Source organism: Bradysia coprophila, assembly GCF_014529535.1.
Source record: "Bradysia coprophila strain Holo2 chromosome X unlocalized genomic scaffold, BU_Bcop_v1 contig_98, whole genome shotgun sequence".
Lineage (NCBI taxonomy): Eukaryota > Metazoa > Arthropoda > Insecta > Diptera > Sciaridae > Bradysia > Bradysia coprophila.
In genome coordinates this window covers 1,166,141-1,194,137 of record NW_023503371.1, presented here as the reverse complement: position 1 = coordinate 1,194,137, position 27,997 = coordinate 1,166,141, and the positions used below count along the sequence as shown (strand labels likewise).

Genomic DNA, 27,997 nt, shown 5'->3' with positions numbered 1-27,997 from the left:
GTGAATTCAGAATGAGCGTTTTCAAAATTTTGAATTTGGCAGATTTGGCACTAATGAAAAGGTCACACGTAGATGGAGTATACCCAGTATACCACAAAATTTTAATATGTCAAATCATCAGTCAAGAATGTCAAGAAAAACCAAAATAATAACAAACGAAGTCAAATGGCTGCTCTTATAAAACATTTTATCGCGAAATCGCCAACATTTTTGTTACTTAATCAAACAAACCGAAAATGTTTACGTTCGATCCGTAGCCAGAGATTATACTCAACGGATCTGATCAACAAACATTATGACATCATCATTTGTGGCGGTGGTCCGGCAGGAATATCTATGGCCTGTAGCATCTGTAAGTGACTATTCTATAGAAGTCATTCCGCTGGATGTTGAAAATATTTTTTTTATTTCTATCAAAGCCAAAAATACGAAACTAAGTGATCGTCAGGTGCTTGTGTTAGATGGGGCACCGAAATTTAAAGGATTCAATGCCGATAAATATGGAAATCGAGTGTATGCCATTAACAAGGGCACTGTGTCGCTATTGGAATCAATTGATGTTTGGGATAAGATAGTTAACGTTCGGTGTCAGCCTGTCAAACAGATGCAGGTTTGAAAAACAATTCCAAATTTAATTGTAAAAGTTTGTCATTCTGAGTTCCTCATTTAAGGTATGGGATGCTTGTTCTGATGCAATAATTACTTTGAATCATGCCAATTTTTCGGACGACATGGCGTACATTGTGGAAAATGATCTGGTGATGTCGGTTCTATTGCAACAGTTGGAACAAAACTCAAACATTACGTTAAAGAGTAGTGCAAGCATAAGTTCGGTTCAGCTACCAAGAGATGGATTTGAGAGCAGTGGAGTTACTCTGAAGACTGGGGAACGTTACAGCTGTGATTTGTTGGTAAGTTTGTCAATATCTCGTAACAACCCCCACTGCTGCTTGCATTTACTTCGGAACCACCATTTCGCAATTTAATAGTCTAGCTGAGCGGTAGTTGAGGGTTTCTTCTTCTTTTTTCTTCTTCTTTGAAAATGTTCTAAATATTTTCTTCCATTAACCACAAGCAATCAGTTCTGTGTTTGTTCCTGTTTCAATATTTGCGTAACATCGATAATGGAAGAATCGATAAGGTCCTTTGTTCGTGATTATCGTCGATCGGATTGTAATCCGATTGTTAGAAGTGTAGAAGGTAACTATTTGAATGCCCAATGTATCTCGATCAGTGAACTTGGCAACTGAATTTCGTATATTTTCCAACATTTGGCTAGAATTAAAATCTCAGACGATATTTTAGACCGATGAGCCATTATAATGAACCTAGCAAGTTGCATAAACTAGTGACTTGTGACACCACGGTGTGGCCAAATAAAGTTTAAATCAAAAAGTCGGCGCACGTTTGACGTTATTGCATAGTCAGAAAAGTGCAGGGATCTTCTTCGGAAATCCTTTTCCGATATTTTCTTGGCTATTTCCCTAGATTTTTCCTATATTTTCAAAAAAAAATATTTTGCGAAAAAGTAAGAAAACTCTGGAAAGTTTATGAAAATGTGGGAAAATGTTTTTTTTTAAAAGAAGTATGGAAAAATTTCTTGAAAAATTACCTATAAAAAAGATAAAAATCATTCGTACCGTTCGGAGGACTGGTGCCTTAGGCATCCAGTCGTCGGACTTATTTATCGGAGTTAGTTTTTTTTTGAGTTTGCTCTTTGCTCGAACTCTGTGTAGTGTTACTTGTTAAGTTGTCCATCCAAGGCCGAACAACAGAAAATAACGGAATTTTTGGGGAATTCTCGTCCATCAAAAAAAAAATCCACGCCTAATTGACCCTCGAAAAATCTCGATTTTTTAAGAACACTTTTCTGAGGATAGTCTAGTCGATAAGGGCAAACGTTTACCAAAATCAGTTGCTCAAACAGCACTTAAAATACTTCTAAAAGTATTGTAACAAGAAGAGACATAAATTTTTAGGCAAAATTTTTTTGCAATCTGTTTGAGCAACTGATTTTGGTAAACGTTTGCCCTTATCGACTAGACTAGAATATCAAAGGTACATCAACTTCTTTATTGAAACTATGTTCGATCGCCACACACATGGTCAATAGAATTTCCTCTGAGGTTTCAATTACTTCGACTTAGTTACTTCGATGTCATGAAACCAAAACTTCGTGGTTTTCTTGCCTGAGTTGCGCCTATTTAAATGGACGTTTGATGTTTAACTATAGAAAAATGCAAAATATATCAATGCAATTGATCTCACAAATACATTTTGTAGGTAACGATCGTACTAGACAAAACGTTGCTAAACGCATTGCTCGCTCAAGATGGTTTCATTAATTTTATTTCTCTTTCATTGATTTTATCTTAATAATGCTAACATCATTCGAAATGTCTTCCATCTTATTGGAAAACATGGTCTGCAATTCCTTCAACTTACAGGTCATATCTAACAATTGCAATCGGAACGATTCCATTTTTTTCTCCAACTCACCATACTTGGTTGAGCTAATTTGTTGATTGAAAAATTGCGGATTTTCAGACAATGTTCTCGGTCCGGGTATGTGGCTAGAATGATTACGTAATTTAACACCCTTGATTGATTCGTCAAACGATCGCGTGAAAAAGCTAAAATTCTGTTCACGTCTCTTTCGTCTGATACTCTGGTTACGATCACGACGTTCAGCCACAAGTTTGTAGATGCTAACGATAATATCCTTCGGCAAACGTTTGTCTCGTGGATCATTCGGTCTTATGCAAAATTGTAGGTGATATCTGGACGTACGTAATAGGGCACTGCGTTGGCATAAAAGTATTATGCTTGACGGAGCTTTACGTAGTAGTCTTGAGAAAAATAGACCCTCCAATCGGGCAACTAATTCCGCCTGTCGTGTTAAGCGATCGAGGCCTGCTGATGCTTGAAGTCCTTGAATATCACTTACGGCTAGACCGACCAGTAGATTTGTTAAAATCACCGTTACCAATAGAACGAATGCAAAAAACATTACGTGTGCTGTTCCCGGATACTGTATCGGATACTCTTTATCGTAAAAAATATCTTCAAATTCTAATTCGCCAGCCATCATGGTGACAGTTTTCAATAATGTCCTGCGTGCAAAGTATTAATGTAGAAGATGTGATTAAATTTGTAACAAAAAAGGCAAAGATCTACCATTGGACAGCTTGAAAGGCGGGGTAGTTGGAAAATATTACGCCGAAGCTTAGCCCAAATGCAACGAGTAAACAGCAATAAGCTAATAGGAACTTTGCAAAATTGACGGCAACTGAAATGGGAGGTTCATAATAGGAAAATTCTTGCTCTTCTTCGATTATGTTCCAAGTAGCACACACCTTTTGTGAACATTTGAACGTATAACCCGAAAATTGGAAAACGTCCAACCAACATCATCAGTTCCAACCAAACTAAGAATATTACTATTGCAGCCACATGATGTTGCCATACGGGAACGGTTCTAATATCACTTGAAGTCATTGCACTCGGCGTCTGAAAGGCGAAGAATTACATTACCCTACCCATCCAGTGAACTTCGTAACTTACGGCGCATAGAAAGACACCAAGAATGATAGCCCACTGTACCCAATTTTCCCAATACCGAACATAGCTGATAAATCCATGTGCCATCTGAAAGTTAATCTAGTTAATTCAACTGACGGGAAAGTAGACTAGCCTAAAACGAACCTGAAAAAACTCCTTCGCCAGTAGCGTAAAATTCATGAATATCACCGCATAACCGACTGGGGCCACATAGCTGGCAGCAAAACATTGAGGTTCTCCATCAGGCATTATTGCATTGCAATTTTTGTCGTACACTCCCAGAATGTACAGTGTAAACAGCATAACGTAAATGGCATGGTACATCAAACTGAATAAGAAAAATTTCCGAATTCGTCGCCATTTCAAAAACAGAAACGTCTCGCAAAGTGGATGCTTGAGAATTCTCTTTTGACCGACTTCGATGAACGACAACAGTAGTTCGGTTTCACCACGTTCCGTATTAGGAACGAGCAATCGAAAGTCCAATTTTATTTCACAATCCACATCGCCGATCTCGTGCTCGTTTACCGTTATGGATGAATCGAATTTGTTCAGAAATTTCGGTATTACTTCAGGCGTTCGACGGATTATAAACGACAACGCCGATATTCCACCGTTTGTTCGGCATGTCATATCCGCTCCATACTCTAAAAAGATTGGATGTAAATCGGATTTTCGGTGATTGAGTGATTCCGTGAGGAGGTTTCCTTCTGAGAAATATCCCATATCAAACCCAGAAGTCACTTACCTATCAGCATGTAGGCACAGCTACTAAATTCATTCAATGCGGCAATATGCAATGGCGTGTATCCGTATGCGTCGGGTTTGTTGACAGAGACGCCGGCCTTCAACAGCAATCTTGCACATTCGAAACATTTTGATTCCTTAACAATTGCGGCATGTAAAGCCGATCGTCCGTCCTTGTAAGTGGCATTTACGTCGGCCCTATATTTTATTAATATTTCTACGGTTTCGACACACTGCGACAAACATGCACAATGTAATGGTGTCTGATTGTCTACATTCCGTGCATCGACTTTAGCACCGTGTTCCAGTAACAGTTTAACGCAATCGACGTAGTCGTCTTCGGCCGCTGTAGATTTCCATTTTGTTAATCTCAATTACACGTTGACCATTAAGTATTGTACGTACCTAAATGCAATGCAGTCAAACGTCTTTTACCGAACTGAGATCTAACATCGGCACCATGATCCAATAGCAATTGCATGCATTCTTTGTGTCCGAGGCCAGCTGCCGTATGAAGAGGTGTCTCTGTATAAACCTCGAAATCAAAGAGTAATGAAACAGTCTGAAAATGTTATTTCAAAAAAGGATCTAAGTACTTGTGGTGTGTTCGGATTGGCGCCATACTTGAGTAATGTTTCCACACAATTGATCGCATTCCTCTCTGGAATCAAGTGATCAAATGTTATCGTTTGCCTAATCGAATTAGCCGAATTAACTTACCTATGGCCAAATGAAGAGCACTCCTTTTCTCTATTCCTGCGTTAACATGAGCCCCACGTTTCAACAGTTGTTGAATGCATTCGACACTTCCTGAACTAGCGGCGCAATGTAACGGTGTGACTTTTTTCATTTTGTCCCATTGATTCACATGCGCTCCATGATCTAGTAATATCTTTGAAACACTGTAGTTACCTAGCGAACAGGCCAAATGCAATGCCGTTCGACCCAGGCAGTCTACTGTATTTGCATCTGCGTAAAGTTCGTTTAACAATTTTCCAACCGCATCATTTCGTCCTATTAATATTGCTATCATGAGAGCTGTGCTGGAGTCGTCAGATCCAGGACTTAAATCTTTAAATAAATTAGTAATTTCTCCGGTCATTTGTGCTTCATATCAGATGACTTACCAGCTAAGTCTCCCTTATTTACAATATCCAATATCTGCTCAAAATTGGGTAGTTCTTTGAGAGTTTTATCGATCCCTCGATTCTGCCAGATTTCCTGATCATGTAAGCGATACTGTTTGTGAATTCGCGGCGATTCGACGCCAAGCCCCTCCCCACTGCTTTCGCTTGATATGCTTCGTCTTTCATCATCGTCGTCGTCCAAATTGATAAGAGCATCGCTTTTGTCCCATTGCAAATTGTTCTCCTGCAAATTGAAGAGTTGATGCGAATCTTCAGCCAACATAGCCCGGACGATGTATTCTTTTAACTTGTTCAACTTACGATTATTGAAAAGCGAACTGAATCCATTTTTTGTGGGTGTCAAATGTTTAATTAATTGACGGATATTCGAGTCATATCAAATTGGCTTTAGTAAACAAAATTTCACGCGCAGACACTCTTTGTAAAATAATGTGTTAAATAGCGGCTCGAAAATTGATTTTCAGCTTACGGAGTTTATAAACACAACACTCGTCACTACTGCATTGAAATGAAAATTTGTTTTGAATTTGATGTTACATGCCAGTTCAGTAGCATTCGTTATTGGCAGTGGTCAATAACAAAACAAAAGTTATAATTCCAAGTTCAAAATGGGGAATGTTGGGAACGTTATATTCGAATTTTCGTCTCTTCTTTAGTATATTTACTGCACTACTAACTGATCATCTCATTACAGAATAGAGTAAAATTTTGTCGATTGGAAGATCTAGATTTGAATTGAACAAAATGGAAACTTTAGCTTGTACTTCCGGTTGATATTTTCTTTGTATTTGCAAGTTATGATGCCACTCGAAAGTGCAATATTCATAGCTCATGGCATTTGAAACGTAAAGATTTCCATTTTCCAAATCAACAGCAATTTGTATACATCGAGATTTTCTTGGGCGCGAAGGAAATGTTACAGAGACTTCACAAATCGGAAATTCTTAGAAAATATAATGTTTTAATTCAAAGAATGAATGAAATTCGTTTCGTTTTATTCGTGAAATTTTATCAAAAAAAAAACAAAGAAAATGTCGGATTATTTCCGGTAAAATTCACTGACTCACATTGGCATTTCTCGACTCAGAAAACATGCATAAATGACGTCATTGTAATTTTGTTGTATTTCTTGAATGAACCTTTTATAAACGTAAAATCAGCTATAAAGAAATGAATATGTTTACTCAGTCTGTTTTGAGTACATAGCGCTTAGTGTGTTTGGTTTTGGTATCAAATCTTTGACTTCTTTAGTTTCACATTATGTTTTGAGTACACGGCCGATTTGAAAAATGTTTTGTTCTCCTTGGTTCTGGACTTGCGAGTAGAGCGAATTTAACACAAAAGCTCTATCATCAACGAGACTGGCTGTCTCGGACGCTTCGTCAAGTATATATCACTCTTCTACAATGATGAAAATTTGACTTAAAGGTTGGCCTATATTGAGAATTATTTCACTTAGAAATTTAGGTTACTATACCTTTAGGAATATTAGGCACTGCTTTGAGCGACTATAGCTCTCTGATTAGATAAGCCAGGGTACTAATTGTTCCACGCTAGTTCTTAGAATTTACCCCTCTACCAAATCTGCTGTTAAGCGTCCTCAAAAAACTGCCGAGTGAGCGTGGAAAATAAATGTTGTTTTGAACAGTACTAAAATTCCTCAACAAGAATATGAATTAAAAAAAACAGATCGGGTCTATCGACACAATTTCTTTTTAACCAACCGCGAGAACATCGTGGCTAATTCTAATGGAAGTTACAATTCTTGGAAGTACCAAATTCATTGTATTTCTCGGACTATTTCTCCTGCTTGTTACTATTTTACTCATTTAGTTATTACGAGCTTTTTTCTTCCACAAAATTTCATTGTCTAATACGAATTTAGGTCAAGCTGTGAATTATGAAACTTAACATAGAACTGAACTGATACTCTAAACAAAATTCAAACGTTTGAACTTAATTGAATTATGGTTTATCACTTCGCATAAAAGCCATTACCGCTTCCGTAAAATTGGTTCAATGAAAAAGAAATAGCCAATAAAGAAGAATAAAAAATCACTTAGTTGATGGTTATGTCTTTTTGAGTCATTTTTCCGATGAACTGATATTTATTTAAATAGGACATCAAAATGTGAACGTCATGAAATCTCTCATATTCAAGAGAATCATGGGTAATTATATTGAAATAAAAAAAAATTGGTGACCTCATCATGTCTTCCTTAATTGAATTTTCAACACCTTTGGCATCAAGTTATTAAATTTAAAGTTTTCCGTTAAAGTTTAACCCGTTAACGAAAGCAAAAAAATAATCCCTCGAATTTAGAGCGACAGCGCTACCTACATTCTTTTCGTCAAGATTTAAGAACAACCCGACGAATGTTATTTTTATAGTCACGAGTTCTACAATGTAGAATGTCAATTCGAGGTTCCAACAACAAATTTTAAACATTTTCTGCAATATTCAGTCCCTTGGACAGTCCATTTGAAATTGATATTTCTAGCTGCTCTTCAGCACTTATTCGTGTCCTATTGTTGTGCTCTGTATTTGGTGGTATATTACAATACTGTGACATGTTATCGTAACGGAAAAAATGTTTAATTTTTTACCCTCATCAAGGGTACTTGAGATGATGTTACAGTCGAAGACCTTGAAATAAGTGACGCATTTCGTTTCTGCTGTTTTCAGCTGATCCCGAGGCTGATCCACTCATACAAAGTACAAATTATAGCGGTTTTACGTCTGTCTTGTTACAATTCCGCCCGCGAAAACAAGTGTAAAGATCTTTTGTTTGAGTGAGTGGATGAGTTGAAAACAGCTGCAACGAAATGCGTATTTCAAAGTCGCCGACTGTATAGAAAAAAAATTAGAAAATTTTAGGAACTTAAATTCGTTAAAATAGACTAATAGGACCTGCTAACTACCTACACCTAAAATCCGTATAACAAAAGTTTTAGGAGTTTGTTTAGGTGAAGAATATCAATTGTAAATCAACCTGAATAGTACGACGAAGAAACCGATTCGAATGTAGCTCATTTACAAAATACCGCTGATATTATGACGACTAAAACAGAACCGTCACTTAAGCACCCAGTTCTGACTCGTGCATTTTTTAAATATAAGAGTTATTTCAACACATTGACAAAAATGTCATAATTTTCTTTCTACTGCAGTCAAAATTCGTTAACTGTATTTCAGTATGGCCGTTTCCGCAATCAACAATATTAAATCAATAGAATCGTTTAACCATATCTTGAAGTGAATCGGAGAGTTTCTCTTAATATTACACATAGGACACAAATTTCAACTTAGTGTGAAACGCACAAGACGTGTTTTTGAAATGTGACCGACCACAAATATTGTTAACACATTGGAGAAGAGAAGATGTTTCGATAAACTTCACATATGGGTGCATTGATGATTGGCTAAGTTCATTCTCATCTATTTCAAGTGTAGTCATCCTACAAATCACAGAAAATCGTTACCATTTCGAAGAGTCTTAGACGATGATTACATGAATGAAACACGATAAGCTATCATAGAAGCAAAATAATTCACACAAAAGTTTGAGAAAATTATTCTCTTATTTCCAGCACAGACTACGCACCACTAATTGTTTTTCTAAGCGAATCTGCAAATCGATTGATATCGTAACATATCTCTTACATAAAACTAACAAAAATAAAATCGTTTATCAAGCCGTATTCAAAGCCAGAGAAAAACTCTAAAAAATTCAATAAATCGCAAATCGGCACTAAACGCTTTATTTTTAATAGGAGCGCTGAAATGCCAGTAACTTTAATTTAATAGGTGCAAGAGCCACACATTCCAAAACCAATTCAATGAGCGTTTATTTTAAAAATTAAAACAAAATCCGAAAAGATAAATATTCACTTTTTCTCCCATCGATTTGGCCGCAAAGATTCACATAGAATAAAACTTGGACGCACAATAATTTTGTGAAAAATTGTTCTGCTGATTGTACGATCCAATTAATTGGTTCGTCGTTTTCTTTTCTTTTCTTTTTTTGTTCTCGCGAAGAAAATAAACAATGGAACTTCCAGTAACACAAATAAATCCAGTCGATTGTATGTCGTTAAAAATATTAACGTTTTAGTTTACTACAATTACGTGTAACGAAATGTGCTAATTTTTATTGCTCTACTAATAATTAGCTTTTCCAACATTATGTGGCAAATAAAATTTTGTATTGAGCCAAGTTATCGCTGTCGTTCGATACAAATTAATTGTTTCGTATTACAAGTTTTAAAATAAAAATGCTGAAGGCATTCAACTGTCGAAGAAAATGGGAAAAAGGAAAAAAAAAATTGCTATTGACTCGTCGATTAAAAACAACTTCACGCGTCGGTGTAAAATCAGAAACTAATTCGCCGTGAAGATGTTTATAGTGAAAAATCATATTAATTTAAACATTGTATGTACACACGGAAAACGCTCTATGATCGTTTATCCGACGGGTATTCCTTTTTTTTCATAATGTGCAAATGTTTGAATATAAATGTGAAAAGCCGATTATTGCTTTTCTCTTTCATTTTCATTAAAAAAAAATATATATCAAAGGTAGTATCACGATATTAATATGACTAATCAGCCGGTATATAAGTTTAAAAATAACACACAATCATTTTTGTGTGAGCTATTAAATCGAAAATAAAAAGAATCCGAATTCAATTCTGTGTGATCGTGTAGCCTCTCCTATTTTTTTGTCGTTCCGTGCACTCTTTCTACCGAACTTCGTTTTTTCAAGTAGATTGAAAAACGCTTTTCACACACTCATAACAATAATTATCAATATAAAAATATCGTCAAGCATCACCCAAAGTGTCAACAAATTTATATGGAATTCTCGATGATGTCTTACTTGTTTCGGTTGGATGTTGTACGACGCAACAATTTTCTTTTACAATACGGTATAAGCAATATTTACGAAGATAATTGCCAAGGAAAATGCATTTATCGAGGTTAAAGTAATGACATATGTTAATTGAAAAACGATCGCGTCTTTTCCTGAAAAGGTGAAAAATATATTCGATAAGGTCGTGGTGAAAATAAGAGATCGCTGTTTATACTGTGCTGTAGTAAGGAGGCTTTATTCAATAATATTTACTTTCACATATACCAGTAGTGCTACTCTTGTTTATCGATACTAGTTAAACATTCGGGGATTAGAAACCAAAAGCAGACTTATCATGAATTCGTTCACGAGTGACGTAGTCTCACCTTCTTTTAGCACTCTGGATGTGATAATTATCAGTATGAGTAAGCCTAAGACGAAATGTTTTCTTTTCAATGTTTTTATTTAAGAGATGAAATTGGGTAAGCCTTCGGCGAGAAGATACTAATTCGAAACGTCTGTTTTGTGTACAGGAATTTCAATAAGGCCCTTTACACACAAGGTATCTTCACGGACTCAGATAAACGTATGTTGATCACATATGGTTACTACCGATTGATTGCCAACCAAAAGAATTAATTACTTCCCTTGCTGCTTGAAAATGGCTTTTTGCTTATATGTTCCAAAGAACCTGAAGTATATCTCGCTAATGCTTGGAAATGTCTCTTTTCTTGTTTCGACTCGTATCTTGAGTAAAATTATACGAGGACTTCAGGCTAAGGTACTTTAACTCATCGTGATTTGAGATAACAAATTCTTTTCCGTGCATTGTATTGGATTTTGCCTTACGAGCGCGGTAAAGAATCTTACCTAGGGGCCAAAAAACGATATTACCACCCTAGCAAGGTAAAATAATTTTTTCCTAGTGTGTGTAAAAAACTCTTTCTCAACTAAGTAATGACAATCAAAAATTTCCTGAGATTTCTTGAGAAAAACGTTGTATGCAATAACTATTTTAGACACAAGATGTGCATTGTCACACTCGGCCTGTGACTCTTTTATTTACTTCCTTACTTACTTATCAGCCATCATTAACCCAAGCGGACTTTTAGCTGACTCTACAAAAGCATTTCATCTTCGGCAAAAACTTTCCTATTACCAATCCCCAGTTCCCCGAGGTCAAGTTCGACGAAAAAAGATCGAGCTGTTTAGAGATGCACCTGAACGAGGACTAAAGGACTAGCGACGGAGACTCCCTGTAAATACGTAAGAGGGTAAAGATAGTTCTTGTTATGAGGGCTTCAAATTCTGACAAGCGCAGGTCTCGACCGAGAGCAACGTAACAAATATTTTGAGTTCCACAAGCTCCAACTTTTGGGACCATTTTCTGTGTGTTTTTTTATATCTTGTCGCACGTGTTGTTAATTAACGATTGTTTAGAATTCAAAACAAAGTTCAAAATCATCCGTTATATCAACATTATGCAGAAAAGAGTCAAATGAAATGAAAAAGTACTACACACACAACGTGGAGATACGAAAATGTATTTTTAACAATTTTTTATGTTGATTACTATAATTTAAATTCCATCATAACTACAAACAGAGAAAAAAAAACGAAAACAAATAAAAAAAATTCTGAGAGCGACACAATCATCCTTTTTTATTATTTACGGCAACAACTGTAATGATCTTTTCTATACATCGTTTCTCCGGTGTCTTCTTAACTATAACATTCATATCATCCAATTTACACGGGCATCTAGCCAAAAATTTCATTCATTCGCGCACATGTAGAAAAACGAGGAAAATCTAATTTGTCTACAAAGTGAGAGTTGAGAATCTGTTAATGTTTACATTATTGCACAGTTTAATTTATAGCTTCTTTTAATAATATTTATTTTTTTTTTTGGTAGAACTGCACCGCACAGTGTTACAAAACGTTACTGTCACATTCATAAATCTATTTTTGACATCAATACGTCACTTTGCGACCCCTTTTTGTACCGAATTACCCTACAGTAACAGTAGACTTTCGAAAAACCAAGAAAAAATTTTGTTGGTTTTTTGGGTTTTGGAGCCCATTTTCCCCGTGAGGGGTATGTAAATTTTCCATGTTAAATATAAAAATCCTAAGGACGTTGCAACTTGCATTGAGACACCTCAAGCATACTCCTTATTGTATTTTCTATGTTCCCGAACCTACCTGCTCACCACTCGCTGTAAAACAGATCTCTTATTCCACATTTTCATCAATAACCAAAAAAATTCAAAAAAGCCTCATGAAATAAAATCGTTGTCTTTAACATTTCTGCAGTAGTAAGTGAAGGCGAGAGGCAGAGGAACATAGAAAATACCATAAGAAGTGTGCTTGAGGTGTCTCAATGCAAGTTGCAACGTCCTTAAGATTTTTATATTTAACAAGGAAAATTTACAAACCCCTCACGGGGAAAATGGGCTCCAAAACCCAAAAAACCAACAAAATTTTTTCTTGGTTTTTCGAAAGTCTACTGTTACTGTAGGGTAATTCGGTACAAAAAGGGGTCGCAAAGTGACGTATTGATGTCAAAAATAGATTTATGAATGTGGCAGTAACGTTTTGTAACACTGTGCACCGTATGCTTTGTATCAAACATAATTTCTTTTCTATTTAAAACGGTTTATTTGAACAAGTTGACTGCATCAAACGGAAAAAACTCGTTCGCACTTTCTGGGTCTGCGTCAACTTTTCTTACATACAATGTTATATGTGTCAGTACGAGTGCATAAATAAAGGAGGAGGGAGTGTTGATAATTCAGTAAAATAGCGTGACATCATTTGAAGAGATCTGAAGAAAAATATAAATTGATGATTTGAGAAATCGGTTTAATCGGTCAGGACTTATTCCTTAAATGATAGTGCCACTGTGAGGGGTAACCACTCTAAATAAATCTGTACAACAATTCCAATTCAACTATTAAATTCTATAAATTTCATTCAATTCCGAAAATTCCGTGGTATCAGAAGACTCCGTTGTTTCAGAATTGATAATATCAAAACAATAAAAACAAATAAAATATTACGAAATGGAATCAACGCGAAGTCAGGCTAGCCAAGTATTCGTCAACGCGACACACCTTAACTTTAATTTATTTTCCACTCAAAATTCCAAGATTTCCACGAAATTCCAAAAATTCTACAACGTCTCCAAAATTTCACTTCCTTCCAACAATTTCACTACATCCCAAAACTTCCATTACATTCCTAATCTATTTCTATTACCATATTTCTATTCCAAATTCCAAAAATTCCGTGGTTTCGGAAGTGTTAATATCAAAAGTAGAAATTAACCAAGTACTGTTCAACGCAACGATCCTAAACTATCAATTTAATTTCCTATCTAAATCCAAGTTTTCGACGAAATTCCACTCGAAATTCTAATATTTCCATTTACTTCCAAAAATTACATTGGCCTGTCCAAACTCCACAGTGGTTACCCCCTCATGCCACTGACACAGACACATCGTCTTCGTTATCATAAAATTAATTCGAATCACTTACTTCATACGCATCTAACGTACAGGTCGGATGCAAGAGATCGTAAGCATTTGTACATTTGTAGGAGTGAAATTGCAAATAAATAACTTATTTGATGTTTGCTTCCGGCGGCGTTAGTTGTAGTTGGAGACGATATTTAATGTTGACCCGCATGCCAAGAAATTTCGGTAAATCAAATAAATATATAAACAACGTCGTTTAGGCTTATGTTTTCATTATAATTAAGTCGATTTATTTTTTTGTATTTATTTGTTGTCGAATGTAATTGATGTAGTGCTATACCGAGTACTCAATTAATTACATGCAGGGATCCCAGTCTCTTTATAGAAGTGCCTTTATATTCGCGAAATTTGTAAACGAACTCGGTTCGGTGATGTTTTGTTTAATGTTGAAGTGTTGAGTTCCGATTATGTATGCTCATAAATTCCAACTGATTTAAGAAATAAAAGGGTTTTCTAAATCAATTGGATAGACGTACGAAAGATGATAATATGTCTAAAATAATCTGACGATGGTTAACCTGTTAGAAACAAACGGTGAGCGTATCACAACAAAATGATTAAATCTGCTACTTCATTTGTTTAAAATATCTTCTAGTGTTAGTTTCAAAATCTGTCACTTCAATATTTTTATCAAACCCTTCGTTACATAAGGTAACACTATCCTGAGACCATCGCTTACTCTTGCCATCGTTATCGATAGCAGATGATTTTAGGTGTCTTAATTGTCATCAGCATTCTTTGATAAACACATTTGTCTCTTTTATTGAGATATTTGATTGCAATTTATTAAAAAAATATATATATTTTTATTGTAGATTGGGGCTGATGGTGCTAACTCAGTCGTCCGGAAACAAATGGGCGTTGACAATTTTTCATTATCTTATAATCAGATGGGTTTGATTGCAACAGTAGAGATAAGTGAGGTGAGATTTTATTTGTACATTTCAACTGATGAACAAATTTTCGGAACATCTCCAACAAGTCTTTTAAATAATAAATTTTGTTGTCTCGTCGTTAACAATCGTATGCATTCAATCATCCATTCAAATTGATTTAAAATGAGATTCATTTCAGGGTGTGGATAACCAAGTGGCCTGGCAAAGATTTCTCCCTAACGGAGTTATTGCGCTTTTACCACTGTCGGAGAATTTGAGTTCTATAGTTTGGAGTTCAAGTACAGAAAATGTAAAACATTTATTATCGCTACCGGAAGAAAGCTTCATCGATGCTGTTAACGACAGTTTTGTGAGTATAAATCGTTTAAATTGTGTTGAAATAAAAATTCATTTCAATTGGGTCTGATGTTACAGTGGAAACAATATCCGAAAAACCAAATTGTCTCGAATGCAATGAAAACCGTTGAGTCAATCTTCGGAAATTATTCACAAACTGTACGCCAACTACCACCGAGCATTAAATCATTGTACGAGAAATCAAGAGCAGCGTTTCCTTTAGGTTTTGGACACACCTCTACATATGCAGCGAAGGGTTGTGTACTGATTGGGTAAAAAATTTCTATCAAATTGATCGATTTCAGTCTGACAGTGTTCGTTTACAGAGATGCAGCGCATAGAGTTCATCCTCTAGCTGGTCAAGGATTGAATCTTGGATTCGGTGATGTAAAATTACTAACTGAACTGTTAGCTGAAGCATCTTACAGCGGAGCTCCACTGGGTAAGCAAAGGAAAGAATTGACTTGCTCGTAATTTGTGTTACACATTCCATTTCTGAACAGGAAATCTCCCACATCTGTGCGCATATGAACGAGAACGGCTTCAACATAATGTTCCGATTATGCTTGGAATTCATGGCCTGCAGCGCTTGTATAGTACCGACTTTAGTCCGATAGTTCTCTTACGCAGTGTTGGATTGCAATTGGTCAATACGATACCGCCACTGAAACAGTTATTTATAAATAAAGCAATGCATTGACGATGAGTGAAAACGAAAATTTTGTTTCAAATTTCAATCGCTTATAGTGGAAAAAATGATTTTTAAAATATGAACATGAGATAATTGGTAAGTGAAAACGAAACTTTCTTGTACTTCGTATGTCTTCATGAATATTTTGTTACATCACTTGGATTTTCGAGTTCTTCGATTTTTTGACACCCATCATAATACTTAACGCCTTAAAAACAGTCAGCCCTCGCAACTTCTCTCTACCGAGACTTAAAAGAAATTTGGTGTTATTTGCGTTGCATCCCGCCAAAAATTCTTTCGACTGTCTACAGTCTACAGGTTGTAAGCGAATCTTATCTTTCCTGATGGTATCGTCTCGTCCTCTCCTTCACCAAAGATTTGATCAGACCAGCGTACCTACCTACGGCGGGCTCCGGTCCAATAAAATCTGAACTACTACCGTCTCTCGCCAGTTCATCGGCCTTTTCGTTACCCAGTATTCCGGAATGGCATGGCACCCAAGTCAATATGACTTCATTGTCTCTTGACAGGGTTTCAAGCATCTCGAAGCACTGGAGAACTATCCTGGACGAAATTTTCACTGAAGACAGTGATCCGATAGAGGATTCGTTGTCTGAACAGATCAAAATCCTTTTATTTTTTACGTCATCTCGTATCATCCATCTCGAGCTTTCACAGATAGCAACTACTTCTGACTGAAAAACGGTGCTATGTACGCCCAAAGGTATGGATATTTTATAATCCAGATCCTCTGAGTATACTCCCGAACCCGTTTCTTAATTCGTTTTCGATCCATCTGTGTATATCGTAACATCTGCCACTATCGGCGTAACACCCAGTTCCCAGTCTGACCTCTTTGGCAGACATGTTTCAAAGTTTCTTTCAAAACAGAAACATGCCTGCATATTGTCTTCCGGCATTTCTACTTCGCTGAACTCCTTTTTGAGTCGCGTCAAAATCTTTGCATGAGCAAAATTACGATCTTGCCCTATCCAATACCCTCCTTTCAATTTTAGGGGGTTGAATCGACATGCCCTTGAATGGATCGACATTTTTGATGAATTTTGTCGCTATAATTCATTGCAAATTATTTATTAAAACATGGAATGTGAGGTATTGTTGATGATGCTAAATCAGGACAACAGGACATTAATTCTAATAGATCGACTTTTCTCAGATTTATTTGTATTCCTCAATTTTCAATAGGTTCGACCTTACCTTCCAACGAAGCCAATCTATTGTTATTTTAGAGAGACAGAATGTGACAGAAAAATTAGGGAATTATTTTCGGCAATTTTTGTCTCTATAATAGACCATACCATCATTCACCTCTGAAGAAAGAAGGTCTCGCACTGTTACATATCAACAAAGAATGTAATTCTTGAAAATTCAATAAAATTTCTTAATTCGTAAATTGAGTTTAGGAATTTTATAAGAATTTTTAAGATTTAAATTCCTAAAAATTGGCACTGTAGTTGACTATCAAGTTGATAGCGAAGTTTACTGTTCGAAAGCTAAATATCGACTGATTAACCTGTTACAGACGGCCAGCATATGACCAGTATTATTATCGGGTCTACTACTTCCATCGATCAAAGTATATAATCTGTTGATTTCTAATCTTGAACTTCAATTTTTTTAGCATGCATTTTTAGCATGTTGTACAAAAGAAACGATCGTATTACCCAAAGCTTGTCATTATTTTTGTAGTCGTTATCGATAACAGATGAACAGGTTAAATGATTCTGCTCGATTCTCCAGATGCTGAGTCTAACGCTGTGTCACTGAACCACTCAGTACATGACATTCTACAACTTTATGGTGAACATAAACTTAACATTACCCGTCACATTCAATAATGTACATTATCTGTAACAGCTAACTTTGGCCCGGCACATTATCTGCTGCAGGTAATTTTTGAAAGATTGCCTACTTACAGAAAGCGTAAGATATTGCTCACAAATAATTTATTCTGTGTCAGCTAGCTTTTCTTAACCATCAGTATAGGTACACTCGTTTCATATACAAATTAGCGTAATAAGTGATTGGAAAAACTGATTTTATTCAAGAAAAGATTGCATTTCCATTCGATTAGATTCTGTCAGCATGCTAGCACCTTAACTGCTTGTTACACTGTTCACAATACCGCTTGTTTTTTCCTGGAATTTAAATGGTATAATTTGAAGTGTACCATTTGCAGTAAAAACATAAATTTACCCCTGATATCTGCATGAAGTTTCTCTACATCGTCGGCTGATAATTTTAGTGCGATGCCCCAGCCGATTCGAGGTTTGAGTGTACAATCATCTTCAAATACTTCGTAGCCAACGTGACCTGAAAACATTACGCTTTCGTAGTTCTTGTTTCTATCTATGATTTTAACATCCACATTAACTATTCCAGACGGAATTTTAGCAATGTTAAGGACAGGCCACGGTTCATCTGTTCCTTCAGCTTCAGTTCTGTTAATCCAAGAATTTTTTCTACTAAGATCCGTCCAATTGCCGTCTTCGTCGAAAACAGCAAACACAGTCAGCCATCCGCTAATATAACTGGGACCAGAAATATCTCCCAAATGATGGCAGATACGTTTCCAGAATTCAAGGTCCGCCCTTCCCTGTTTTGCAGCAACGAATTCTTTTAGAATTGGCTTTAGCAGATCATACCATTTGTCCAATTTGTATTCCTTCAACTTCTCCAGCCTGTTTAGGATAGCCTCCCAATCAGCTATCGTTCCCTCTAATGTCACATATGGAATACCACACGCAAGGCAGCGTGTAAATTCGAAATACATTTTCGTCGATGCCATAAACACAACTCCGCAAGAAATGATGTCATTGGCAGTGGTTGTGCTGAAGCTGGGTAGAATCCAATTTTTCACTGTTTTATCCACGAGATTTTCGTCAATTTTCTCCGTCATTTCGTTCACAAAAAGACCATACGTCGCTGAGCGAAGAGATCCTTCGACTTGAACAACCAGTTCTTTCTTTCCATTGAAATTCACGAATTTGCTTCGGAATTCTTCAGCATTTTTGTTGATGTAGAAGGAAAATTGTGTTAATATCGCTGTCCATATATCATCAGGACGAATGACCAAATTGTGGTGTTTGTTGTAACACTCGATAACGGTTTGGACAAAACCATTGTTTCTGCTAGCTTTGACCCGCGCAGAGAACTGAGTCTCTGTCAGCACTTCGGTGCAGTGGTTATGTTTATAAGGTTTCAATTGCGAAGTAATTGTTGATGTGCTTGCCGATTCACCTCTAGAATTCGAAACATTTTCAGCTGTTTGGTTAGAGACTTTAAATTTTGTTGGAAAACTTCTAGTGTTACTCATCGTCTCGTTAAGTCAATGAACTTTTAACTTCTTTGATTAGCGATTTTTTGTTGTTGTTTATTATATTACTTGTCTTCGAAAACACAATAAAAACAACAAGTGGTTTACAACGACCAGAAAATCGTTCGATAATAATTGCAATTCACTACGTAAGTGCAACTGCAAGCAAAATATTTCGAAACATGTAAACAGAGCTCGCCGATATATACTTTTGCATCAGTCCGCATAATCGGAATTATTCGTAGATTAACTTCGTTTTCCAACATGTTTCTTTAGTCAGTGGAAAATGTAATCGAATTGATAGAACATTTTTTCCGATGATTAACTATACCAAGTAAACTTCTTCGCCATTTAATGTAAGATATATGACAGTCGTATCTAGCAATTTCACTATAATATGTTTTCCAAAATTCAGACTTTTTCATGTTCCTTATCTACTTATTTATCAAATGTACCTAGTGCTACATTAATTACGCATATCTGGAGTCTGTTACAGTTGATTTCCACATATTTTTGTGGTAAATTTCCTCTAACGTCTAGCGAAATCAGCTTTAACCAGATACACGTAATTAATGTAAGAATAGCTTCAAATAACTTAAACCACTAATTGATGAAGAATGGATAACAATTCCACTCATCCTAAAGGAACGGGCACTTGCAGATAGATGATAAATAGAAAATTTCGTCGTAGAGTGACCTTGCTGCAAACAAAATGTCGTAACAAACACTTATTGAGAAGCTGGTATGGCAAGTGTGGTATCGTTGTAAGGCTTAGACTGCAGGCATTATTGTTTTGTTGTAGACAGGGTCAACCTGTGTATTACAGAGGAGTCCAAGTTTCACCGCGGATGGTGAAAATAACATTATTCAGACAAATTTTGTAAAATCCATTCTCGGCGTTTAATAGAGCATGGAATCCTCCACCAATACCACCATTCAAAGAGTTTCAAACTTTCTTCATCTTGGACATATCGCGATTTAAAAATGTCGAAATTTCGACTTTAGCTGGCTACGTGGTCAGGACGTCGATGGAAGCCATTTTAACACGAATTAGCTTAGAATTAGCATCCTCTATCCGTTGCGATAACAATCTGTATTCAAATTGACTCGTCGGTCCCGCACGGCTATGAGTGTCGGTTCTCCGAAACGGCTGGATGGATTCGCAAACTGAATGTGGTTCCTGATAGTACTCGAGTCACTCAATAAGAACATGAAGAAAAATCAGAGGTGGTATCGGGACTGTATTTAAGTTTTTTTTCACCCCACCGTGGGAATAAGGCGTTGGTTTTAGCTACTGTAGTACCGAAGGAAACCATGGCGCATAGTTTAAGATTTTCGGGCATTGAAAATTTCTTCATAATATGTTCGGTGCAGAATCTTAGAATCATTATCTAGTGTTGACCTCGACAATATTAAAGGAATAGGGCAAAACTGCCTTAGTTTACTAAGGGATTTAGTAACGTCATCGCTCTTTTAAGTTACACGTAGCGATGACGTTACTCAGTCCATTATACAAATTACTGCAGAAAAGAGATTGTGTAAACCACAAAGAGGGAATTCTATCAAAAGTGTTAATGGAGGCGAAAAACTGACCTTTTAAAGAGACTTATGGAAAACTATTCACAGAGTTCTTATCAAAGTTGTTGTTGCATAGTTCCTCATACAATAATACAGTTGTTCTGCTCTTGTTGCAATTATTGCATTTAGCTATTTTTCCAGAGCGAAAAAAACAGGCTCAACCACCTACCTATTGACACGAAATTATTCAATATATACACCTTTTGAAAATTAGCAAGACAAGACACTACAAAATCATTGTATCAAAGAGACAAATTGTGTTTATGCTTTTGGAACCTACAATAACAATAATATGCATATAATACTATACGTGAGACATGTTTACATTGCATTATTGTAGTAATCCGGTGAGATAAGCAACGAAAAATATGTAAAATTCAATATGAACCGAAAAATCCTTTCTAAATCTCTTGTAGCGCCGGTAAAACACTTCTATTATGGGATGGTTTTTTTTTCTCGTTTCGATTATACACTGTACACACTTCGACAAATTGCAACGAATTAACGTTTAGAAAAATACAATAAAATGTCTTCGTAGAATTGAAAGGGCTTTAAATATTCACCGACATAGCTGTGAGGTATTAGAACAAAAATAAAATAAGAGAGAAAAAACCAGATAAGAAGTTTATACTTTTGTCAATCTGTTTGCTTCTCGATTTTTTACATTGAAGAAGGTGTATTTTATGGTTACGGTGTAACAGTTTATGATGTGCAAAGTGGTCGAATCAGGTAATCTTTCCACTTAAATCGAGTTGAATGAGTTGTCTTTGAAGAATTTGGTTACACCATACAGTGAATTTTCCCTAAATTTCTCATGGATTTTCTCTGTAGAATCAAAGATAGAAATGAAATTTCCTTCCTGTCAGTCCTGCTAAATCATGAGACTTCGATTTAAATTCGGAATTAGGATAGATATTTTTGAATTATTTTTTCAGGCTCACAATAAATTTGGTTTGGCAAAAAATTCGAATTTTTCAATTATTTCTTTGATATGATGACATTCCACTAGTTCTACCAATTTTGAAATTTTAAGCAATGTTGTTTGTCCAGGGTAATAACCGTCAACATGATGAAATGTAATGTGTGAAATGACACATTTCATTGAAATTTATTTTTAATTTTCCAGGAATCATACTGGAAAAAAAAACTTGGCGATAGATCGGTGATTTAAGCTGTCAACAAATAAATCTTTCAACATATCTCAAAGGACTGAATCTATAAACCTTCCGATATCTAGGATATAAAATGTTTAAAAATAAATTAATTAATTGCATGAACTGTAGCAGCTCATTCATTATCAGCAAGAAATAGAAGAAAAATGTTTTTGTCAGTAACATTCCTCTACCCAGTATGAGTCCGTGAACCCTGGAATCAGTACAAGAGCGTAGTTCTATTTCTTTATATTTAAAAAGTCACTTAAAGATATCATCATCATCAATACTCAGTCTGAGGTGGCCACGTACATATGTAGTTATTTTATCCAATCGGTAAGATGCATAAATACATATATACAAATCTTGCCATCTCATTCTGCTATTTCTCGAAAGAAGAAAATGGACCAATAAAATAAGAATTTATCGAGAAAAAAAAAACGCAGATCAAGAGACCGAATGAATCATTATAATAGGAGCATGTTAAGGAGAAAAATCATTTCTACGTTGTTTTTTGTGGCATTCAGAGCAATTTTGTTTTTAAATCGAAGAACTCGTCATTGACGATCGGCGATCAATTTTGGCCTCATAGTTTAAAGAAAAAAAAATATTTTATCAGAGAACGGGTTGTTTGTAAATTTGGTTCGTGTGCGTTACGCTGCTTTAAAATTAAAGAGAATTAGTTCCACTTTTCGGAAATCATCTTACAATAATAGCCTCGAGACGACAATTTAATGATGCAATTCGCCTTTTTCCGAACATAATCAAAACATCAATTAAAGATTCCATTACAATTCGCACCCTAAGTTCAAGGTCTAAACTGAACGCTCAAACATAAAAATTTCCATCTTTATGTAGCGGTATCCGATTGCTTTCCGATACATAAACACACATGAAGAGAAAAAAATCAGTCATGAATCAATCTTATTAAATGAAAGATCACAAGATCCGTGTTTAGTGGTGAGTAATGTAGGAATAAACGAACGTTGCACGAGTGTACGATTACTCACCTTTTGCATAATGGAGAAGAAAAAAAAAGCGCACGTAACAAAAGTAGAATGCATTTGTGATAATTTATAATTTACTTGAAAATAATGCATTATTTTCTTACAAAGAAATGCTTAAACTCAGGCTCTTGGCTCAGGGTATATACTAATAACACGTACCGCATACATGTATAATGTAAAATACACATACTTGCCATCGTTTAATACTTTTTTTTCTTCATTGAGATTTTTTTATGACCACGGCAATAAAATCCACTGCAACTCTTTTGTTTCATATGGTAGAATAAGTCTTCATTTAACTGCATAGAGAAAAAAAATTCCTTAGTCAAATGTAACTGGACATATATACTACGTTAGGTGTATTATATTATGAGCATTTCTACCTCAAGTTATTTATTATATTCTCCATTTTGATGCATACACAACATTATTAAGTTGGTAAACGTAATCTTAAAGTGCATTAGACTCTTCTATATGATGGAAATGATTTATTTTTATAATTCTTGTTGGCATTTAAAAATTTCGGAGGAATAGATTTGAAGATAAAAGCAGCGGGATGGTGTATCTTTTTACCCATTTACTTTGTTTTTTTTACTTCTTTCTTATACCTGCAAGATTTTTCTCTACCAATGTGACTTATACACACAAATTTAGTTTTATCTTCTCGGTCTTCTTTTTTTTAAGGTAAAACTCTTCAGCATTCAACTGAAAATGTATTGAATGTTTCGTTTTCTTTTCTTTAATGAATGAGTGATAATTTATTTATTTATTCAAATGACTACCGAACCAATAGTAACAACCAAAAAATTATTATAAAATTATTGGAAAAAGAAGTCGTTCGTATCAGTTTAATCATAACAGAGAGTAAAGATAGAAAAACCTGAAGAAATTAACCAGAAACGTAATGTTGACTTGAAAATTACATTGCAATTTTAATAATTAAACAGAGACGCAAATTCCGCAGCAGCCAGTTACGTACATCCTCTGATACACCGAGATTGTTTCGTACACTATCCATCAGTGATTATGTTCAATAATTTGCACATTTCACACATTGACGATAATAATGATAAACTGGGTGGCATATTACGTTCTGTTATATTGAACGTTCTTTTTTATTCGGTTTTGTTTTTCATCCACAATCTGTAAATTGTGTTATTCAATCCGGTCTTCAGTTTAAAAAGAAGGAAAAAAAATCCGAAGAGAGAGAATTTTTTTCTTCTTTGTAGAAAAACAAAGATTTTTTTTTAGATATTTTGTATAATAAGTATTCTGTAATGTGAGCTAGTTCATTTGCAGCATTTTTCTTTGTTCAATCCGGGCATAACCGAGCGAGTGTGGCGGGCCTCTGCAACAGCCCCAAGGCAATCGACTCTTTTGTGCGTGTGTGTCATTCAGTGTGTGTTACACATTATGCAATTTGTTTAATTATAAATAAAATATATTTTATAATCCGTCAAATTGTCGTTTGGAGACGGTATGATATTCCTTTGCATTTCATTGTACTGAATGGCGTTTTGTTTGTTTGAATGTTATGTCTCGGCATTCAGCATTAAAAGTATGTCGGAATCAGTCCAAAGTATTACTTTACAATATTTATACGAAACATTAGAATTTTATGTGTGTATACATTTTGTGGTGATGAAATATTATCTTTAGTCTTCATTTTATTTACAAAATGAGACTTGAACCATATTTTTTATGAACGAAATAATATACCCGACTGTTTTGTTCATAATGCACATCCAAAAATAATAGTTCTATTGGCATTCATTTAAATTCCATAATTGAACAAAACACCTTACACCGTTTCCTGTTTTTTTTTTCTTTATTTTTCGAATAATTCCTTCTGTTATAATGATTTTCATAATAAAAATTCTCATACACCAGAGTTGTATGTTTTGTAATTTATGGAAAATGTGTACATATTTGTTTATCAGATGTTGTATATATGGAAGCTTTATCTGGTTAACATACAAACCTTTTTTTGGACCCATACATTACGTGTTGCAATGTTGGCAACATCTGAGGGGTAAACGACGACAGAAAAGCGAGTCCAATCTGATTTTCCATTCGATAACTACGATGCAGAGTGTAAAACAGAAGAAGAAAATTCTCACGCAGGGAGTAGCTGTCAAATTTTTTTTAAAAGGAGAACGAAAATTTATGAATGCAATTTTTTTGACAGCTACACCTGCGACGATGATTAGCCAAATTTCGTTTTTTCTTCTCTTAAAAAGTAATGTTTTTTCTTTTCACTTTACTTCGTTGTCTCCCTTTTCTTAATAAACTTCAACTATCGTATTGGCACTTAAGGTACAAGCTGGTTACACCATTTCGTAAACATCACGATACGCAACACACTTCAAGCAAAAGTACTTCTATTTGAGTTACACTCATGCTTGAAGTGCGTTGCGATACGTCAAAAATGAGATACATGACAAGACGTGCTCTTTACTAATACCCTAGCGCTGCTTCTAGGAGAAACATAGAAAATATTCGGTGCAGTGCTATGATCATACTCTTTTTTTTGTAGAAAAGTAACGCCATCTACAGTACAGCTCAAGTGTGAATACCGACGTACGTCATTTATTTCAACAGCAATTTAAAAGTTCAAATCAGTGAAAATGATATGCGCGCTGATCTCAAAGCTGTCAGATGGATGATCAGTTATACTTATGAGTCACATAGAAAACATATCTTGAAGATACATGGGAAATCAGAGAAGAGTATATAGAGTGGTCAGCTAGTTTATAACAGTTTTTGGAACAGACAATCTGCGTGTACAACAAAACAGTTGAATTTTATTGATAAAATGTTATAAATTTGAAAAATTTTCATATTGTAGATCCATTTTCAATATTTTATTTATTTCCTTGATTTCTCAATTATTTACGGGTGGTCTTTGTTTTTCTTTTCTTTTCTTGAAAGCTTCGTACCACGATTCCACTCAAGTAAAACACTCTATTGGCAGAATAATTGAAAGTGACGACTCAACGATAAAATTGTTTCGTCAGCAAGGTTGCACATGAAAATCGTTTTCCATGCATTTCGTTCTCCAATTTCGTCTTTTTCTAAATTCAATTTCTATCTATTTCCACTTATCATCTAACTACTAATATTTTCTCACGTTATTTACCCCCCTGGAAGTACCACAAACGAAGAACACAAACGAAAAAAAAACAGCACCATCTTTCTAAAACTATTTGCTGTGCAGTCATTTAAGGTAGGTACCCGAAAACGGTTGATTGACAGGAAATATTGGATTGCTAATTCCGACGTTGTTCACAGTTCTTTCGCAGAATATTGTAGAATTTCGATGAATTTTTTGTTTTACAAATTCTTCAATGGAGCTTAACGAAGAAACTTTCTGAAAGACTAGCCGCAATTGCATATGATTCATTTTGCTAAATGGCAAACCTCCTATCCTTTTCTTTGGAAATATTTTAGATCGTAGATTTGAAAAGATGAAAAAAATGTCTGTCGACGCAAATACCGAAATTGCAGACGAGAAATGCAAATTTTGAACCTGTAATATCGCATGATGATCATTTGCATTTAAATTATTTATTTCTTCAGACTCAAATTAAGTCAACATTTTGACACGAAGAAATTATGACTTTCATTTTTTCCTGCATTTCGGGTTTAATTTGTACAATTTGGTTGATTGATGGTATGCATGCGGGGTAAATGAATTGCGTACTCATGATAAATGTAAATAAGATGACCGCTGTCTTCAAGATGATATAACGGTACAGAAACTGGTAAATAAAATCAAAGTTCTCTCACCCATCGTCATTTTCTTATCGGAAAGGAATCTTTCAACAACAAAAACGTTACCATCTTTGCAATCGAACGAAATGATTGCGAAATTGTATATTTTTCATTAATTCACACTTTAGATAGTAACGCAAATTAAATGCTAATCGCGTCGAACAGATGTTGACTTGAAAAGAGTATAGAATGTCAATGCCATTTAATTCATTCAGAAAAACATATAATTCCTAATTTGAAAAGCATGTCTTGCACACCAATGATATTTTTTCTCTTCAAATGTAAAAAAAAAAATTTTAGCTCACATGTTGTTGAGATCAACGAAGAAAAGAATAACTACAGGATACAACAGGGCACAGAACAATACACAATTTTGTTAATTCAACCGCCCATCACGTCTACACTACTTATGGACTTTGAAACAATATTTGCCAATATTCCTTAGCAAGAAATGGTTTTTTATTTCAAAAGATTTTTTTTTGAATCTTTTGTGTTCTGGTGCGGTTACAAGTTGATAGGAATCATGGGATTATATGGGAATTAAATAAATAACTTTTACCTCAAATTACCCTGGCCCTTACTTGAATTTACTTGATGTCATTGCACGTCTAGTCGTTTATCTTTTATTTACTTAACAAATTTAGATTACAGTCTCTGACGAAGTGTTTTGTAAAAATTTGTTTAAAAAATATTTTTTTTTTGAATAAATAAATTGAATGGGAACGCATTTCATTTTTTTGATTAGTAAATTGTGTTATCAGTTATGGTGTTGTATCACTTGTTACGAAAAACTGTTGTATATGCGTGAAATATTACGCAGATGATTTTAAGATGATGACTTTTTTTGACTGACTTTTATGACAAGGTCGTAAACAAGTTTGTGAACAGAAAAATACTTTGGCAATTTTTTTTCTGTTGTTGTTCCGGAACATATTTTATGTCTCTTTACCAAATGAGCTCAAGACCTACCTTAAAACTTTCTTTGAATGTAATTTAAATCTCTCTTCTGTTGACGAAAATGTGCAACACAAAACGCTGTGTGTGAGAAACTGCATTTTATATGACACCATCACAGGAATAAACAGACGACGGAGAAAAAAAGTGTGTTAACTGTAAAAAACCATTCTTTATTTATTATATATCGAAACAAAAAATGGCACTTCCTTTCAACACAACCGTCACATTTTTTTTTACAAATGTCTTAAAAATGTTTTAAAATGTTTTATTTCACTACATAAATACTTAATGTAAGAGCACTTATTTTACGATTCGCATACGAAGCGCTGAGACAATATTAGCACATTTTTTTAATATAAAATTATGAACACACTTAGTCTTTGTCGTATAAAAATAAAAGGGAGCTTGAACCGTATTTAACC

General features: G+C 35.0%; 3 protein-coding genes across 7 annotated transcripts; 1 reads left to right on the top strand and 2 right to left on the bottom strand.

Moving 5' to 3' along the window:
- The first annotated feature begins 119 nt into the window (after window positions 1-119).
- On the top strand, window positions 120-15,794 carry LOC119070612 (ubiquinone biosynthesis monooxygenase COQ6, mitochondrial). The gene is made up of 8 exons (XM_037175037.1): window positions 120-352; window positions 420-610; window positions 672-911; window positions 14,664-14,771; window positions 14,923-15,093; window positions 15,159-15,352; window positions 15,407-15,522; window positions 15,584-15,794. Exons 1-8 carry the CDS (start codon window positions 166-168, stop codon window positions 15,778-15,780), a joined length of 1,404 nt encoding a protein of 467 aa, XP_037030932.1. The 5' UTR covers window positions 120-165; the 3' UTR covers window positions 15,781-15,794.
- Window positions 2,324-9,822, bottom strand: LOC119070610 (transient receptor potential channel pyrexia). Of its 5 annotated transcripts, XM_037175032.1 has the most exons (13): window positions 9,349-9,816; window positions 6,127-6,128; window positions 5,757-5,954; window positions 5,436-5,679; window positions 5,029-5,379; window positions 4,905-4,969; window positions 4,714-4,843; window positions 4,310-4,654; window positions 3,706-4,208; window positions 3,565-3,648; window positions 3,357-3,510; window positions 3,178-3,289; window positions 2,324-3,113 (listed from the first exon to the last, which is right to left on the bottom strand). In XM_037175032.1, exons 3-13 carry the CDS (start codon window positions 5,781-5,783, stop codon window positions 2,348-2,350), a joined length of 2,781 nt encoding a protein of 926 aa, XP_037030927.1. In that variant the 5' UTR covers window positions 5,784-5,954; window positions 6,127-6,128; window positions 9,349-9,816; the 3' UTR covers window positions 2,324-2,347. The 5 variants fall into 5 exon arrangements, with proteins under 5 accessions (XP_037030927.1, XP_037030929.1, XP_037030928.1 ...); XM_037175034.1 differs by lacking the exon at window positions 6,127-6,128 and having other exon boundaries at window positions 5,757-5,873; window positions 9,716-9,822; XM_037175033.1 differs by lacking the exon at window positions 6,127-6,128 and having other exon boundaries at window positions 5,757-5,873.
- A 1,939-nt stretch (window positions 15,795-17,733) lies between the features above and the next one.
- On the bottom strand, window positions 17,734-19,249 carry LOC119070502. The gene is made up of 2 exons (XM_037174850.1): window positions 17,989-19,249; window positions 17,734-17,930 (listed from the first exon to the last, which is right to left on the bottom strand). The coding sequence occupies exons 1-2, from the start codon at window positions 19,106-19,108 to the stop codon at window positions 17,881-17,883; spliced, it is 1,170 nt and encodes a 389-aa protein (XP_037030745.1). The 5' UTR covers window positions 19,109-19,249; the 3' UTR covers window positions 17,734-17,880.
- Between the last annotated feature and the right edge of the window lie 8,748 nt (window positions 19,250-27,997).

Bases quoted from the DNA above. Each gene is read 5' to 3' on its own strand.
- LOC119070610 (XM_037175034.1), bottom strand. From the start codon at position 5,783: ATGGATTCAGTTCGCTTTTCAATAATC. The intron at 5,380-5,435 runs GTAAGTCATCTG...ATTTATTTAAAG, and splicing joins AAATAAGGGAGACTTAGCTG to ATTTAAGTCCTGGATCTGAC. The intron at 3,649-3,705 runs GTTCGTTTTAGG...ATTAACTTTCAG, and splicing joins TGGCGAAGGAGTTTTTTCAG to ATGGCACATGGATTTATCAG.
- LOC119070502 (XM_037174850.1), bottom strand. From the start codon at position 19,108: ATGAGTAACACTAGAAGTTTTCCAACAAAATTTAAAGTCTCTAACCAA. The intron at 17,931-17,988 runs GTAAATTTATGT...TTTAAATTCCAG, and splicing joins ACTTCATGCAGATATCAGGG to GAAAAAACAAGCGGTATTGT.
- LOC119070612 (XM_037175037.1), top strand. From the start codon at position 166: ATGGCTGCTCTTATAAAACATTTTATCGCGAAATCGCCAACATTTTTG. The intron at 611-671 runs GTTTGAAAAACA...TCCTCATTTAAG, and splicing joins AGCCTGTCAAACAGATGCAG to GTATGGGATGCTTGTTCTGA. The intron at 15,523-15,583 runs GTAAGCAAAGGA...ATTTCTGAACAG, and splicing joins TTACAGCGGAGCTCCACTGG to GAAATCTCCCACATCTGTGC.